This window comes from Ascidia mentula, chromosome 2 (assembly GCF_947561715.1).
Source record: "Ascidia mentula chromosome 2, kaAscMent1.1, whole genome shotgun sequence".
In the NCBI taxonomy this organism is placed as follows: Eukaryota; Metazoa; Chordata; class Ascidiacea; order Phlebobranchia; family Ascidiidae; genus Ascidia; species Ascidia mentula.
The window spans coordinates 18,788,978-18,808,275 of record NC_138567.1 but is presented as its reverse complement, the minus strand read 5'-3'; the positions used below and the strand labels follow the sequence as shown (position 1 = coordinate 18,808,275).

Below are 19,298 nucleotides of genomic sequence, written 5' to 3'. Positions count from 1 at the left end.
AGGGACCTAGCGCACCTGTAGTATTAGAAGGTTGGATACTGCGGACCTGCAGCATTAGAAGGTACCTAGCGGACCTGTAGCATTAGAAGGACCTAGCGGACCTAGCGCACCTAGCGCACCTGTAGTATTAGAAGGTACCGCCTAAATTCCTCACTTCCAAAATAAAAATCACTGTTTAACTCACCAAAATTTTTATTACCAGTTAAAAAAGTTAACTTGCCACTGACAACTCCATCCAACTCATTTGATGATGCAAAACTTAAAGACAGTGGTTCGGTTGATGCATTTGAGCCAAATGACGACTCACGAGAAAACTGATTCGGTGAGGAAGCTAAGGTAAAAAAAAACATGAGCACAAGTCTGATGCATTGTAACTGCCAATAAACTTACTTGCTGATGTAATTTTTGTAAGTGCCGGTATACCTAAACAAATTTATGTTACTCATACAAGTGCTTTAGGTGTCACAAAATAGTGCAGTAGTGAAAAATGCATTGAAATATTATATACCTTTTGAACAAGTAGGTGTATTGTGTAGAAGTTCATCTTCTGTAGTAAAATCTAACAAGAAATAAGACTGACAGCTTTGTGCTCATAAAATCCACTTAAATAGACTTCGACATATTGACTTATGTTACTTTCTAAGGTTTCTCTGACCTTGCTACCTTTCAAGCATTACTGTGGGGAAATAATAAAGCATAAAAGGTTGAGAATCATAAAGCTTTCTAAAATACATTTGCATCCACTTAAACCAATACCTTCCACAAAATCCTCGAACTGCCTTTTTCGCTGCTTCCTCTTTCTATCACAATCTATTTCTACATCAGACTGCTCTACCGAAGTGGTATCATCATAAACCTCACAAGCAGTTTTTGAATCTGTAAGCATAGAATACTAAAACATGGAATGGAAACTCTTTTCGTCACGCATGAGTAACACTTTACGCAAAATGAAAAATGCATTGGGTTAAATGCGGGGCGAAAAACTTCAAGTTAATGTAACCACAAGAATTTATTAAAATGTAGTTCAAGTAGTTTCATCCTTAATCTTTTAAAATATGTGGATGATTTTAATTATGACGCGCTCTAATACACTTTTTAACCGTGTGTTATAAGTCACCTTACTGACCAAAAAAATGTTAATACGTCATCGCGTCAACCTCAAAGATGACGTAAGACATGTAATTACGTCATTCAAGTGATGACGTAATGTTTTAGATTTGCATATATGCCTAAAAAGCAATCATGGGATTCAGAAACCTAATATTTGAACAACACAGTCTGACCCAGGGGGCACATTTTTGCAGTCATTATTGGGTATGTATCAAAATTTTTCATAACTCCTCTTTTTGTAAAGACATATGTTGGACAGATAAGTGCAGTACTACATGAAGTAGTTTTTGGCCCAAAATGTCAGATTGTAGCCTTTGTAAACCAGATAAGATAGGGCCAAATTTAGCTACTTAATTTTAAAGATTGTATTTACTTGGTTAACCATACTTAAATCTGGCCATTTTTCATCTTTTATGCAAATAATATTAAATAATAAATAAATAGTGGTAACTATCTAAAACATATTGACATAATCAAATAAATTCTTGTGTCATTTTTTATATTCCATTGGTTTTGAGCAATTCATGCCACATATGAGCCGATGCTCTGTGAATATTAATGAACTTGCTTTTTTTGTACTAGTAATCTACCTTATACATTTTTCCCACACACCACTAAGTTTTCTATTTGATTTCATTGTAAATATTTGGTTGTATATTGTCATTTTTGTCCGAAAGTTCGCCTTTAAGTGTTGATTAATCCAATATCCCTGAGAAGAAAACAAATTTGATTGAAATTATTTTTGTCAAAATTGCACACATAACAGAAGTATATTTTTTTACTCTTATCATAACACTTGGTTGAATGCTCATGACACAGTTGAAAATATGTAATGTTTTGTTGAACTAAACATAAGTGCCTTTTGTTTCAGCCATATTAGACCCTAATATATTAATAACCTTTTTCACTAGTCATTTTTTTTCTTCGCAGATTAGTTCAAAACACAACAGAATTTGATTTAGATATGTATTAAAATGCTTCTGAGAGAAACATGTCATGTTGAAGAAAAAGATGAAAGTTTTCAGAATTTGCTCGTATGCAAACACTTCAAAACAAATTATAGTTGGTTTATATTGGAAGTATTCCCACTGCCCTTGAGTATTTGCAAGCAATCAACATATATTTTGTCAGGGCTTAGCTTTTTCAAACCCATATTATGCACAAAAATGTTGTTTTGTGTTGGACTTTACTGACAACATTTGCACTCAGCAGTGTGAACATGGTGTTGTCGAGGTATTTCCTGATATCAACTGATTTTAATAATTTGGTTCATTATAATATCTCCATCTTCATCAAGAAACAGAAATCGCAGAAAAAAGCAGTCATACTATCGTTTGTCAAATGCCCTGTTTTTGCAAAATAAATATTCCCAAACAATCGCATTACTGTGTGCAGAGATACTGTCCTAGAAAAAAACATAATAAGCAAGTAGTTGATTTTACATAACAAGCATAGTAGTTGATAATATTACTCGATTTAGCCTCCCACTGCTTGCAAACAGCAAAAGCGCGCAATTATTTGTTCATAGTTTGACCCAAAAGGCAGTAGACAGCAAATCGCCTTAAAAAATGATGCGACGCGATTTATTCAAAATCATCCACATATTTCAAAAGACGAGGGACCAAACTTCCTGTTTCTTTAAAAAAGTTTTAAATTTTGTTCTATTTAATGGGTTTTTAAGCCCCTTAAAAAACACCAAAATCGCATTTAACCCAATGCATTTTTCATTTCGCGTAAAGTGTTACTCATGCGTGACGGCGCACTTTCAGCGGAGTTTCCATTCCATGTTTTAGTATTCTATGCTGTAAGTAATATGGTGCAATTTTCGAGTAAAATATTAATTACAAAGGAAAAAAAATCAAACCTGAACGAAATTTGACTTTTGCAAGATGAAACACTTTTCAATTTTCTTTTGGGTCCACTTGTTTATTCAAGGACATACAAACATCGGAAGTGGGCCAACGCACACTTGTACCCTCAATCCACTTAGATGGAATGCACCCCTCCTCTTCCCTTTCTTTTTCTAGCCACACGGCCAAGGACCAAGACATTTTTTGAAAATTTTTTCACAATTGCTAAATAAAGATTGAAACAGATAGTGTTAATGCCATATTTCAAAAAAGGCAAAATGCAATAAAAAAAATCATATTTTGTGCAAAATCCCAATGAATACTAAATGTTTTGTATTTGATAAACAAATTGCTTTCATTTTCAAATGTTCTTCATAAATAACCTCTTCTTTATAATTTTCTGGGTTGCATTGATAAATTCCAACCAACTGTGAGGGACAAGGGTATTCAAAAAAATTATACACATCTCTAAAAACACAACATCTAAAATATCCATTGCCAATATTAGCGGTTACTTGTACACAAAAACAATCAGATGCACCAAATTTTAAATACAAAAGTTATTTGGATATTTTGTGGAAACATCCTGTATGTCCATGCGGGTTGTGATGCATAATTGCCGCTCCTCTATGCGCTTGATCACTTGAACAAGAGGGTTATTTCCAGACCTCACCAGTCGTTTTAGAAACTGCATGTAGTTTTCAAATTGAAAAGCACTGTAACCTACTAGTGCCCCATTTTCACATACTTCCTGAGAAAGATGTAAGAGGCAATGAATATTGTAGACATAAAACTCTAGGCCATACAAACATCCAATTTCTTTGACAAAATGTTCCAATAAATTTTTGGCAAATTCATGATGTTGTGGCGGATGCCACCCTTGAATTCACTGAAGCGTGATAAGTTTTGCTTTTAGTATTGCCTTTTTCTGCGCGTCTCGAAACAATTAAGCGTTTTCTGGCAACGACGCGCATTCAGAAAAATACACGTTACAAAGCACCCGCTTCAATTGGTGACCCCGAACGTTTGAGGATATGGAAGAAACTCCTGCCATGCACGCAGTTGCTATGAAACTGCCAACGTTTTGGACACAGCAACCAAGAATATGGTTTCAGCAAGCAGAAGCCCAGTTTGCGCTACGAAGCATTTCTGCTGATGAAACGAAATATTTTTACGTTGTTTCGTCCCTGGATCAAGCAAGCGCCGGTAGACTATTGGATTTATTGGAAAACCCACCGGATCACGATAAGTACAATTACCTAAAGCAACGTTTGATAAACACTTACGACTGCTCAGATTATGAAAGAGCGCATAAACTGTTACATACATCTGAACTTGGAGACCGATCTCCAGCAGAATTAATGGATGAGATGCTGTCATTGTTAGGCCGTCATAAGCCGTGTTTCCTTTTTCGATATATCTTTCTGCAAAGGATGCCCGAAGAAATACGAATTATACTCGCAAACGAAGATTTTGACGACCCACGTGTTTTTGCACGACGTGCTACCACTCTTTGGCAGGCAAGAAGCGAGGAGCGCCACGCGTTCACGGCTCTCGCAAAGGTAGACAAGCGCAACACGCTCGCGGCGTCTCCACGTGCATCGACACGCACTGCAGCAAATCAGAGACTTTGTTTTTACCATCAGCGCTTTGGTGAAAAGGCAAAGAAATGTCAACCTCCCTGCAGTTTCCAGGGAAACTCGTCAGCCGGCCGTTGTTAGTTACTTCATCGGCCGGCAAAGCTCATAACCTCTTTCACATTTGGGATCAAACCACTCGTCGTTATTTCTTAGTTGATACAGGCGCCGAGGTAAGCGTTTTTCCGGCATCACGTCTTGCTCGTCAACAGCAAGCTAAATGAATCAAGTTAATTGCAGCTAACGGCAGCAGGATTAATACTTTTTGGGAAAAGGTACTCAACCTGGAACTCGCAGCTGACAAATTTCGTTGGAACGCAACCTCTTCTGGGAGCCGACTTTCTGCGTGCACATTCCTTGCTGGTAGACCTACGCCACAGTTGCCTTGTTCATTCAACATCATTCGTCAGCATTCCTATAAAGGCCACAAATGACAAATCGTCGCGCATTTGCAAATTGACCACATCCACTGAAGATTTTACAAGACTTCTCTCACGATTTCCGTCTTTAACTGCACCGAAGTTTTCCAGCATTGTACCCAGACACAAGGTCCAGCATCACATTTGCACAACTGGACCACCGGTTCATGCAAAGGCACGTCGTTTATCCCCCGAAAAGCTTGCAATCGCTAGAGCGGAGTTTGCCAAGATGGTATCATTCGTCGTTCATCCAGTCCTTGGGCCGCACCACTACATATGGTTCCAAAGCCATCAGGTGAATGGCGCCCCTGCGGTGACTACCGCCGCCTAAATGTGTCCACCCAGCCAGATCGCTACAGCATTCCGCACATCCAAGACTTCACATCGCGGTTGTCCGGCTCCACGATATTTTCGAAGATCGACCTAGTTCGGGGCTACCACCAGGTCCCTGTTGCAGAGAAAGACATCCAAAAAACTGCTATCATAACTCCGTTTGGACTGTTTGAATTCTTAAGAATGCCTTTTGGTCTGAAAAATGCAGCCCAGACTTTTCAACGGCTTATGGACCAGGTATGTCAATCTTTACCATTTGTTTTTGTTTACCTGGACGACATACTGGTGGCCAGCAGTTCCCCAAGTCAACATAAATTACACCTAGAACAGCTTTTCCGCCGCCTGCAGGAATGTGGCCTTTTAATCAACTTAAAGAAATGTGTTTTTGGAAAAAAACAAATCCAGTTTCTAGGTCATTTGGTTGATGCCGAAGGCGCAAAACCTTTGCCCAGTAAAGTGGAAATCATAGAAAAATTTCCTCGGCCCACCACGGTTAAAGGTTTGCAGAGATTTGCTGGAATGATAAACTTTTGTCACAGATTTATTCCTTCTGCCGCAAGTATCATGTTCCCCATTTATAATTCCATGTCAAAAAGGAATGCTCAGCTGCAGTGGTCTCGTGATTTGCAATGTGCTTTTGACGCAGCAAAACTTGCACTGGTAAATGCAACCAAACTTAACCACCCACATCCTGATGCCACAGTCGCCCCGACTGTTGATGCATCCGATAGGGCTGTAGGAGCGGTGCTTGAACAGCATATAAACGGGGTTTGGAAACCTCTTGCATTTTTTAGCCGTCATTTGCGTGCTAACGAGATGAAATACAGCGCTTTCGACCGAGAGTTGCTGGCGGCTCATCTGGCTATTCGTCATTTCCGATACTTCCTAGAGGGCCGCATATTTATCCTCTACACCGACCACAAACCGTTGACTTTTGCGTTACAAAGGGCACCGGATCCATGGTCAGCAAGACAACAGCGCCACGCCATATCCGAATATAGAACGGACCTTCGCCATGTACAAGGTAAATACAATTGTGTTGCTGATACCTTATCCAGAGCAGTGATTGGCTCCATTGAAAATCCTGCAATCAATTTGGATCACATTGCTCTTGCCAAAGCGCAGCATGTTCCCAAAGTACAAGCTTACCGCACTGCCGTATCCAACTTACAAATTAAGGAAGTTGTGATGGACACCTCACAGGTGAGACTTTTATGTGATGTGTCCACTGGTGTTTGCAGACCAATCATCCCGCCATCATGGCAAAGAAAGGTGTTCGACGCTATTCATGGTCTAGCCCATCCATCAATCAGAACAACACGCAAAATGATTTCGTCAAGGTTTGTGTGGCATGGTTTGAACAAGCAAGTTGCATGTGGGCTCGGCAATGCTTGCAATGCCAACGTGCAAAGATACAAACACACGTACGTTCTCCTCTTCATCGTTATGAAATCCCCAAAGCGCGATTTTACCACGTTAATATTGATATTGTTGGCCCTCTGCCGCCATCACAAGGAAGTAGATACTTGCTTACCATCGTCGACCGCTTTGCACGATGGCCAGAAGCCATTCCAATGTCTGATGCGACAACCGTCACTTGCGCAAGAGCGTTTATATTTCATTGGATTGCCCGCTTCGGGATCCCAACGGAAATATCGTCTGACAGAGGCCCGCAGTTTACATCTGAATTGTGGAAGAACATTTGCCAGCTCATGGGAATTAAACACCACTGCACTACAGCGTTCCACCCACAGGCTAACGGATTGGTGGAGCGATTTCACCGTCAACTCAAAAGCAGCCTCATGGCTAGATCGGCTAATCCAAATTGGATTGACGAGCTGCCCTGGGTTCTGCTCGGCATACGTAACATGCCAAAAGAAGATCTCACCACGTCAAGCGCGGAACTCGTTCACGGCTCAACCATTACCCAACCTGGGGATTTTGCTGCTGCTGCAGACACGTCTATCAAGTATTCCGAGTTTGTACAAACTCTTCGTCGTGCGATTCAAACATTATTACCGCAGCCCATGTCGCGCCATTGTCGAACTCGTGTATTTGTGCCACCTTCGTTACGCAATTGCACCTATGTTTTTGTGCGTAAAGATGGATATCGCCCTCCACTTTCGCCACCGTATGATGGTCCTTTTAAAGTGTCTGCTCGTCACGAAAAGTATTTTGTGATAAACATTTCCGGTGTTGAACATTCCATTTCGATTGATCGCCTTAAACCTGCTATTGTTGACTGCTCCAAACCGGTACCTGTTGGGCAAGCTCGTAAAAGAGGGCGACCAAAAAAACAACATCCCGCTTCTGGGGGGGAGTAATGTGGCGGATGCCACCCTTGAATTCACTGAAGCGTGATAAGTTTTGCTTTTAGTATTGCCTTTTTCTGCGCGTCTCGAAACAATTAAGCGTTTTCTGGCAACGACGCGCATTCAGAAAAATACACGTTACAAAGCAGCCGCTTCAATGTTTTGTTGAGAGAATTGGAGAAACTAAAATTCTCATTGCAGTGGCTAAACATACAAAATGAGAATACAATTTATTTTGCACATCTTTTAGTACAATGATGCCTGTGTACAATAAAAACTGCCTAAGTTCAGTAGCTTTCCACCTATCCAGCTCATTCAGAGATCTTGGTTTTCGTGAAAAGCATTTTGGAATACTAGTTCGTAGATGCAAAAGTCGTACACTTATTTCATTGCAATTTGTCTGGGATATTCTTGTACTTTTTTGGCCACGAATCCAGGATACAAGAAGCTTTTTTGTGACACCCAAACATGCTTGATGCATGTAGTCTAGTGGAAAAGATTTTATCATGTCAATATTTAAGTCACAAAACGGTGAAGTTCCTTTATGATGCTCCTCATTGCATTTTGACCTAAATGTAGCATCTGTGCGAACAGGAGACTTTAACTGTGGATATACAATCCTGCCTGCCCATTGACCTTTCTGCATACACTTATCACAACCATAATACCCACAAAAAAGTTTTGTTGCCTTTACCATAGCCCGAGCAGGTGCATCACATACAACTGATTTAAGTGTAATTGCAACGCATTTATCATTAATGTGCAATCCATGCTCATGCAGTTTTGAAACCTCCTCTATGGTGTCATGAAGAAAATCCAAGTTACTGGGCTTCGTACTCCCACAAGCTATAGAAACTGGAAAAACAATGCCAAATACAGAACCCAAAATCGGCCAAAAGCATTTACTAGAACTTTTGAACAGAGGAAGGCCATCTACACCAAGATTTAAATCGACTGATGTGGTTATGCTGTGGCTTTTTGTGTATTCATTTAAAACAGAATATAGCTGGGCCTCTAAACCAAAATTGTAATATTCCATACCTGATTTTGTCTGGGTGTTTACGAATCTTGGTGTAGCAAACCTTTTAACAACTGATCAACAGCATTGTGTTTGATCTGATATTTAGTCACCCATTCTTGCAAAAAAACTTTAAATTCATCACAATTAATATTGTCATCTGATGATGATGATGTTTGGTCATTTAATTCAAGCAGACAAGGTAACTTATCATGTTGAACACACTCAAACCTTTTACTATGTTCTTCATCACATTCATCCATGTAGCGATTTTCACTTTTGAAATCGTCATCATTATTGATACTACTAGGCCCACTACTAACATCAACATCTTCTTCTGAACTAGGTTCGTACACGGTGGTCGTTTTTTCTTCAGTTTTGCTCTTTTTGCTTTTATCCACCCTCGCTGATATATTTTTCGATTCATCTTCAGTAAAATCACACACAAGCCTAACAATTTTTACAACAACCAGTAAGATTAACTAGAACTTTCAACAATGCAAAGAATATTCGATGTATAGCGATAAAGCAAACAAATTACCGGTACCAACAAACCTGACGCCACAACTGACTACATGTGACAGGTTGCGCATGCGCAGTAAATTACGCAACAAACATATTTGGTGTTGTTTGCTACAGCGAAGTTGATGAAGTTCCCTCACCTTATCCTGACAAATGGTACACGTTTATCCAAATCGGATTACACAGTAATTACTACTTCGCCTCATTTAGACAAAACTTTATATTACACATTTTTACAATTACAATGCATAATGTCGTTTCCTTCAAACAAAACAGAATTTATTCTTAATTTTAAATGCAATTGACTGCAACGTTTTGCGCGTGAATGAAACATAAAAAATAACAAGTTGGTAATAGACAGTATATACCCGAGCATACTCAAATAACGTTTCGTCCATGCGACAGGATTTTATTTGGTTATTTAGTAACGTTACAAGATCGTACAATTGAAAACGTTATTCAAATAACGTTTTCTAAACAGATTAATGCAACCAAATGAACACGTCACTATGAAACGTTTTTATTTGTTTTTTTAAGAACGTTACAACGACGTACAATTTAAAACGTAATTGAAATAACGTTTTAAAAAAAAACATTAATGCAACCAAATGAACACGTCAATACGAAACGTTTTTATTTAGTTTTTTAGTAACGTTACAGGAACGTACAATTTAAAACATAATTCAAATAACGTTTTTAAAACAGATTAATGTAACCACACGAACACGTCAATACGAAACGTTTTTATTTAGTTGTTTAGTAACGTTACAAGATCGTACAATTTAAAACGTAATTCAAATAATGTTTTCAAAACAGATTAATGTTGCCTCATACAAACGTTAATGTAAAACAGTTTTATTACGTCTTGTATTAACGATACAGAAACGTTTATATCGGTACGTATGTTCAATAACATCACTAAAATGTTGTGTTTGGTCCACACAAAAACGTTTTTTTCAAGTCGTGTTTAATAGACCGTCGAAATATCGTTTGAGTTACGTTGAAGGCCAACGTTATACCATGCAACCTTTATGCAACATTTACTTTGACAAAAAAAACGATCTGAAACCATTGGACAACTTTTAAAAAACGTTACGAAAGTTGACATAACGTTTTGTGTTAGCTGGGATTTTGTTCTGACAGGACCTGCAGGCATCATGTTGTCTCACCGGAACTTTCTGGACTGGTTTGATGTTGGGTTCGCGGTGATGCAATCTTTCGACATACAAACCGCGACCCTTCAAAAAAAAAGTAAGAGTGGTTCTCAGATTATCCAGGGATTGTTGGAGGGATGAAACACAATTGCGGGATTTAATTTTGACTTTAAGGGATAACCAAAAATCAAGGGGGTTGTTGAACATAGGAGCAAGTGATGACCAAATAACATAATGACGATTTAAATCATAAACAAAAAAGGGGCCGTAAAAGGTTTTAACATTATTTTTCCAAGGGCCTCTGCCCCTTGGTGGAGCAGAGCCCAAATTAAGAGTGAGGGCAACAAAATCATGATCATAAAAGGGGTATGGATTGAACGAATGATTTTTAGGCGTTAAATTAGGAGCAACATAAATTCGGTCCAAGCGGGATTGAAAATTAAATGAACGGCGGGAAAATTGAACTAAATCTAGTACATACGAAAGGAGTCTTTTAACTTAAAAAGGTTAGTTAATTGTGCTAGTTTTGTACTGGGGGGAGAGGTTTTGATAGGGGGAAATTTATCTAATAAAAGGGTTTTCAACACAATTAAAATCTGCTGCCAAAATGATAGGGTGCGGTGATGTAACATAGGAATACAGTGAGTTAAAAAATAAATTGTTACTAACCGGGTTTCCAGAGAGGGCGTAGATGTTGACAATGTGGAGGGTGTGGGTGTGGGTTGAGATGTCGACCGCGATAATACGGCCGGCAGAGTCAGAAATAGATTTTAGAATTTGGAGGTTCGGAGAATTGAGAAGAACTGCGACACCCCCTTTGGCGTGGCCTTCGTAGGGTGCCGAGTTTAAAAGGGGAGGGCCGAAGGTCCATTCGGACTTCCAGAGGGATTCGGTTTTGGGTGAAGAGTGAGTCTCCTGTAGGAGATAGATGTCAAAAGCCAAGGCCTGCCTTTTGGTGACCAGGCCCATGCCATTTACGTTTAAAGTGCAAATTTTATGAGATATGACGTCATTTTGTTTAGTTACTTTAACAAGAAAATTAAATAAAACAAAACAAAACGTTCCAGCGAGTCCATTAAAAAATTCATTACATTTTCGTGGTTAAAATCAGTTGGAATTCTGACCACATGTCATTTTTTCTTTTGGTTTTACTCGATAATATAGGTTGCATGTACACTGGACACATCCCGGGCATCTTATTTTATAGGTTGCATTATTTTTTTGGTAATATAGGTTGCATCCTGTGTTCAAAAACATCGTTTCGCATTGGTCTGGAAACACGCAATTTTGTCCATGTAAGTGGGCCATGTTACCAAATATGGAAGTGACGCAAATGACGCAGGCCAAAACGGCTGAATTTTTGGGCCATCAAAATTGGTGGTCCTTTTGGGCCATGTAGTGACTGTGTGGATGCGTGTTCTATTTCAGAACACTCCGTATAGATCTGACACCATTTCAGAATAAACAATCTTTTATTAAGATGGCAAAAACTTCACAGACATCAAAACAGCAAATCCAAGAGTTGAATCGTTTGAATGGCATCGAGTTGAATTTTGTTAGAGTGGTCTGATCTGAATGACTGGTTATTTGACAATGCATTACATCGCTTTTTGAACCCGCTTGCAACTTTCTTTGGAACAATAAACTTCTTCAAGTTAAAAATGCCTCTAGGTCAAGTCATGATGTCCCAGCGCACTATAACTGCGTCCCAGACAAGGCGGAGACACGGACACGTTTTTATCGGGGTCGTAAGCGAGTTAATTGTTTTAGAGCGATGGTCGTGAAAGTTTAAAATGGTCGTAAACGCTCCAGGGTATAAAATTTGCCAACTGCAGCAGGGTTTGGTAGCTTTTTGCGCAGATTTATTACTTTGCAAGTGGATTATATATGCTTTATATAATCCACTTGCAAAGTATACATGCCTTATGCATGGATGTTATGTTGAACTGCAGTTTTAAATGCAACCTTTTAGGTGCTGAGGATGCATAGATAACCAAATGAAAGTTTTTGCATGTTTATGCAATTACAAATTGGTGAACACAATAGCTTTGGAGATGAAATACATCCAATATCCAATGATTTTTTTGTGTCATTTTCCCAGATCTACAGCTAGCACAATGACCAACTGTTGTGGAAATACATTTATTTTAGTTTTGCAAGAAAGTGATGGAAGTCAAAGTTCATTTAATTTGTTGAACATGCTACATTTTCCATTACCCTTGAGGCCTGACAAGCAAGGACTGTGACAACATGTTCTGACCATTTTGTTTATTTTTTTTTGCAATAAAGCTTTAAGGACAATGGAAAACATTCATAATTTTGTATAAGTTGCAGACAGATGGCCATTGGCTCCACATTGCTTATCATTCATAATTTTGTCCAGTTTTGCACTGGTATTGCAGTAATCATCTCTTTCCAGTGATTCTCAAATATCTGTAAGATTGAAAGTGGTTGTTTTTTTCATTGTTAGTAATAAAAGTCAAGTTAAACATACCACTTGTGTTGTTTGGAATAACTTTTGTCAATCTGTTTTCAAAGGTGAAAACTAACTAAAAGTGCGGAAAGATACTAAAACAACTGCCACACAGTTCAAATCCAATGTTTTTGTGACACAAGCGTCCGATGAAGACGATTTGTCATGTTGTTGCACTTTGAAAAACCCCAATCGCGACATGGAAACATAGTAGTAGTAATGTGCTTTGGTGTTAAGCCGGCTTACCACACGATTATTCAGGTGATCAAAAAATTTTTAAAAGTGCGGCTGGCGCAGGAATTGAAAGTGAAGGCTGTGCATTTTGCGCGCACCCCTTTCAGAAACAAAGTGCAGAAATTAACGAAGTCCCCAAATTCGATATCTACAATTTTACATGTTTTTTCTACCCTAGTTTTACGCAAAGTTACCATAGCTGTGTCACATGCAAGAATAGACCAAGAACACATTGAAGGGAACATGAAACACAACACTATACTGATAAAGGCATTGCTATGTTTTGCATAAATGATAGGGTCCTGTTTCCATTGGACGGGAGGCAAATGCTAAATCAGTAGCATGCCAACATCGCGATCACTTGTTCTAATGAGTGGATGTCTGTTATGATATTACCATCAACATGTACATTGAATGTGTTGCAAGGAGAAATCCTATTAAGTTAAAAAAATAACACACTCAACAAAAAAAAGTTTTTATGTTCACAAACCTTGCAGTCTATTTTTTTTATTCATTAAACACTGTTGGAGTAGCTACCAGTGACCATTTATGTTCTTTTTGACATCTCTTAGAAGCATAAATAAATTTTCATTAAAAAAAACTATTTTGTTATTTTGGCCAGAACTCATCGAGCAAATTATTCATAATTGTGGCAATGCATGCTTGGCAGTTTTCTTCTTTTGTATTGAATTTCCTCTTTTTGCAAGTTATACCCATAAACAAATTTCTTACATTCTAAATACTAACATAATAGCATCCATTTGTAGTGAAAAAGTGTATTTTTCAATTAGAGCATTGCAAACATCATCATATATCCGGCGTTCAGGATACCTTTCAACAAAAAGCACCAAAAATGAAAGTATAATCTTACATGGTGTATTTAACTATGTCACAATACAAAATGTCTACAATGCGGCGCCGAACTGGAGGGGGAATGGGTTTTGTTGAGGCATCATCACTAAGAATTGTGTCAGGAAAAAATAGTATTAAACGAATCACTGCTGGCTGTTGAATAATTAAGAACATCACTCACTGTTGAACTGAGTGTGTTACAAAGATTTTTATTATCTATTATAGATTTAAATGTTACGTGAAACATTTTTCTATGTATACTTTCTGGAAAAAAAATTACTGATTATTTTAATGTGATTAGTAAATCAAATCTGGATCATAAGTTTTGGTAAATGGAGAAACTGATGATGCCGTTTTAGGCGAAATATATTTTTCTCTAAATAAATCGATCTGAGCTGTCTGAAGATTGCTGTGTTTGGATTTTAATACATTATTACTGATTATTTTATTTACGCTAATAAACTAGGTTCAGATGGATTTGGAATTGAGTACGGCAAACGAAAATATGAAGCATTTTCGTAGGTATACAAGTCAAATGGATGCGCTGATAGCTCATCGCCAACCTCTAAAATGTGCCATAATCCAGTTTTGCGAACAGCATAGCTGCGCAGGTCTTGGCAAAAATGAACTGTGAGGAAAACTTGGAAACACAAATGTCAAACATTTTGTAAATTCAGCACATACTTGCCTTCACCAAAAACATACTCATTCTCAATAAAGTCAATAACATGATTATCACCAACTTTATATTTTGCACTGTCAATAGATAATTCTTTAGCCCTTTGAATCAAACAGTTTTCCTTCGGCTTGCTGCTGTGCTAAAGCTGAAGTCTGCTTGCGTGTTCTTGCTGTATAGGTAACTAAGTTCGACTCCGTGGCAGACTTGTTTATTGATTGAAAGACACGATTGCAATACCAGGTGGCTTAAGTTTAATTTGTTTCTAGGATGCCAGAAAGCCTAACACCGTCTGCAGTCTTCGGTCCGTATGTGTTCCCAATGTGTAAAGAATTTAGTAGGGAAACATGCGTGTTGCTACAACATCATGCATTATGTCCGGGGGTAAAGCATCAATAACATTAAACCACTCCAATGCATCAAATGGTGATGCGCCATGGACTCCATATGCTAGTACCAACTTAGGGTCACTTTCCACGGAATGCACATGATACTTGTGGCTGCTTTTTTCTCTCAATGTAAATATGCTTTCATGGGACTTTTCTTTCAAGTCGGAATGCCTTCCAAGACAAAATGTGCATATTGAGCCACTACTAAAACATCTGCGAAATTCACCAATCTCATTGCTTCCCAGGTTGTCTGCGGAAATAGTTGCTAAACCACCAAAAAAATGCTTTTTGAAACACCATCCTTTTCCAAAGCAGACAAGTCCCTGAGTATTGGCTTAAGTAAAGCAAGCAAATGAATGTTTTGCAAAGAAGACCAATATTTTTCTTCAATGTTGCCAACAATGTAATAAAAACATGTAAGCTTATGCACACATTTACTACTTCCCAATGGATTACACACCTCAACATCATCACAATACAGGTGTAATCGCAAAAGATCTCCATTACATTTGAAGTAAGGGTGGCTTTTGAATATCATACCATGACTGTAGTTTGACAGTTTAGTGCATCTCAAAATGCTGCCCAACACATCAATATGGGAAATGCAATGCGATTGTAACAATGGAATGAAAAGACTCCTTGCCTGAAGGCATTAGATATTTAACTGGTTCAATCAAACCCACAGAAAGGCAGAATTGCCGATATACAGTTTCTTGCCTTATGTTAAACCAAACTGTTTCTATGGTTGGTACATCATGAATTTCATTAGAGAAAGTTAAAATTTGATATTGTGTAAATACTACTTTATCAAAAATAAACTTGAACACTGATATAGGCAAAACATGCTTTTCACGACAGGCCATACACAGCAGTGAAAACTTTCTAATGAATAATTCCACCGGATCATCGGATGTGCCATCACAGACAGGATCAGGAGCATTGACTTTATTTAGTAATTAGGTGATACAATCTACCTGTGATTCAACAGAACTGTGGTCCTTTTTGAATATTGCATCTCCAACGTTGACAAAACTGATCTAATTTATTTTTATTATTTGGGCACTTTCGAGGTGCCCAGCGAGTAACAAAAACGATAAACAACATAGGAAAGAAATATGATTGTTATAGTTATGGAAGAGAACGCAAGTAAAGGGAAATGGGAGAGGAAGAAAGCGCTAAGAAAGGGTTGCACTCTGTGGGGTCCTGTTATTTATGTAAAAAATCTCTGGCTTTGGCAAGTACCACCTCGAGTTAGGGGTCAGGCCTTGTCCGCAGTAACCGATGTTTAAAGTTTAGCGATTGTCGGAAGGATTAGGTAAAATTTTTAGGGACATTCTTAGCAACATTGGGGTTCTTTTTAACTTTACTTCGGTTTTCTATATTGTGTGGGTAAGGGAGTTGGGGAAAATTCAAAAAATTAGGATAACTAAGGAAAGAAGTGGTTGAATCTGGGTGCATTCAAAAAATAAATGTTTGTTAGTTTCGTATTTTAAAGAACAAAGGGTACAAAAACAGTCGTTATATTTCGATTTAACGGGTAAGAAATTATGAGTAATGCGAAAATTATCTGTCAACTGAAAAGGGTTTTAACTTGGGGGCAAACTAAAGAGTAAGATTAAAAAGAGATTTATAGAAAGGAGAAGGTGTTGTGGCGTGGGGTAAATTATTCCGGGTGCGTAAATTAAAAAACTTAGAGAGAAGTAAACCAATGTTGAACTCAACAAATCTAAAATTCTGTGTTTATAATAGTTTTTTACAGGAAAGAGGAAGAATAGTTTTGAGTAAAGTGGTGTGTTTGCGACGCCATACCCGCCAAGGTCACGCGACGCCGCAAGGGTTCGGATGGGAAGGGTTGGATTGTGGTGACCCCCAACGAAGCCTGCCACAATGCTGTCTACCACTTCTCGTTGTCCTTCAGGGCTGGTGGAGGAGTAATGTTTTAGTGGTCTCGAAGTGACGGGAGCAGAGTTCGCACGCAATCGCGGTCGCAGTAGATGGTGTTTCCTCTGGAGTGATCTTGCATCTCGGGAAATAACAGGCGACCTGCGAAATGCGCTCGAAAGGGTGATGGCACTTACCGCACGCGTAGCCAGATCTGGGGATACGGTGGGTTCGCAGGTGGGTCTGTGCTCCCTGGTCGGTGGTAAGGATGAGGGAGCACATATTGCAGCTGATGCTGTTGGGGCGGTTGTAGACCAAATTGACTGTCTTCATGGGTAAAGGAATTTCTTTTTCCATGCTTGGGTTGGGTATAGTTCGTAGAACTTCTTTTTTGTCCAACTAAAAGTAGACCAGTCAATTTTTCTAGACAATTTCCGCTTGTCGTTTGCGTTCTTCTAATTTGTTTGTACTCAGCCCACTTTCTCGCCGCCGATGACTTTGGCTGTTCTTCTCTTTGCTCCTGCTCGGTAATGCTTAGCTTCACGCAGCGTGAACGCACTCAGCTTGAGATATTTTTCTAACCCTACCACCTTATTCAAATAGAATAATAAGTCATAGTTACTCCCGCCGTTTACCCGCGCTTGGTTGAAAAACTTCAGAACGGCATTCGCCTATCACCTATATTCCCTCCTACTCGTCGCAGCGTAGCGCACCGGCGTGCTCGCACCGCCGCGAAGGCCCGGTATAGGCCCGACGCTCCAGCGCCATCCATTTTCAGGGCTGATTGATTCGGCAGGTGAGTTGTTACACACTCCTTAGCGGATTCCGACTTCCATGGCCACCGTCCTGCTGTCTAGATCAACCAACACCTTTTGTGGGCTCTCATGAGCGTCGCGTCGGGCGCCTTAACCGGGCGTTCGGTTCATCCCGCATCGCCAGTCCTGCTTACCAAGAGTGGCCCACTTGGCACTCGCATTCCATGCCCGCCTCCAGCCGAGCGAGCCGGGCTTCTTACCAATTTAAAGTTTGAGAATAGGTTGAGGACGTTTCGTCCCCAAGGCCTCTAATCATTCGCTTTACCAGATAAAACTGCGACCACCGAGCGCCAGCTATCCTGAGGGAAACTTCGGAGGGAACCAGCTACTAGATGGTTCGATTAGTCTTTCGCCCCCTATCGCCCCCACGTCGTTTTGTGGTAATACACTCATGCTGCTTAGTAGACGCCTTCACAAGCTTATTTCGCAGTACCCTTCTAAGAAACAATGTGGCAAAATTCAAGAATTCCTAAAAACGTAGTTCTTTTTTCAAAGTCTATTGAACTAAGTGAAACAACGCATCATATAAACAACGAAAATATGTGAACAAGCAACACAATCAACCAATGGAACACGAAAACAAAAGTGAACAAAATAGTAAAAACGTTGGAAACAATAAACAAAATCTTAATTTACAGAAGGAAGTTGCTTGCGCATTTTTGTTTTGTTTTCTTACTCGTCACAGCCACATCGCTTTTTTCAGCCGCTTCAGTGACCGCAGTTGGCAAGATTTCCTTCCTTGGTTCCTTCTTCTTTGAACTTTTTTTCTTTCTTTTCGCGTCTTGCACATGTTGAGACGTTGTGCCACTTCGCAAAAGCTCTTCAAGTCGCATCGAATTCTCAGTTTCTTTGTTCAACGTTGTCTCATCACCCGAATCCTCTGCGACTTGCTTTTTCTGCGTTGCACTTGTTCACCTTTTGGCTTTTGAATCGCTGCAGCTTTTGCTGCTTGATGACGTCACAGCGAAGTCCTTGAATGACCTCTTTCTTGAAGTTGATACCCGTGGCCCAGAAACGTGGCCAAGTTCTCCACAAATAGCATCGCAATACGACGAAAAGGTTTTTTTCTGCTTAAATGTGGACAAAAAATCGTCATTACATTTAGCAGCAATTGATTGCAAGGTCGCAAACACGAACTGCATGACACGCAAATGTATCCCAATCAGATACATTGAGCCACCAACTTGGGTCATCTTGTGCATGTAGCACTCGTTGAGTTCTTCCATAAATTGCACATTCTGTCTCAGTTGGCCAAGATTTTCTTTGAGCATTCCTTGACTGAAACTAGCCCTTTCTTCTTCCGGCAACCTCTTCGCAAAAGGCTTGCAGAAGTCCTTCGTCTGCCGCAAAAAGTCGTCGAACTTTCCGAAAAAACTTTTCTTTGTCAATGCTTTCAAATCGTCGCAAATGACACTCCAATTCTTCTCCGAGTGTTTCACTCAATTCTGACAAAGCCACATGCGGCCTCGTAAGCCATTCACAAGTGAAATTCTTCAATTTCTCTTGGAAGACTCGATCATCATCCATCTGCTTTGGGTCGCATGCCCAACCATACGGGCGAAGAAAATCTGCGCAACAACAAAACGATTACATTTGCACACGTTCACCTCATCTCACTGCACG

General features: G+C 39.4%; 1 protein-coding gene across 1 annotated transcript; it reads left to right on the top strand.

Moving 5' to 3' along the window:
* The first annotated feature begins 3,994 nt into the window (after positions 1–3,994).
* LOC145890311 (uncharacterized) lies at positions 3,995–4,681 on the top strand. The gene has a single exon (XM_082981319.1). It carries the CDS (start codon positions 3,995–3,997, stop codon positions 4,679–4,681), a length of 687 nt encoding a protein of 228 aa, XP_082837445.1.
* Positions 4,682–19,298: the final 14,617 nt, after the last annotated feature.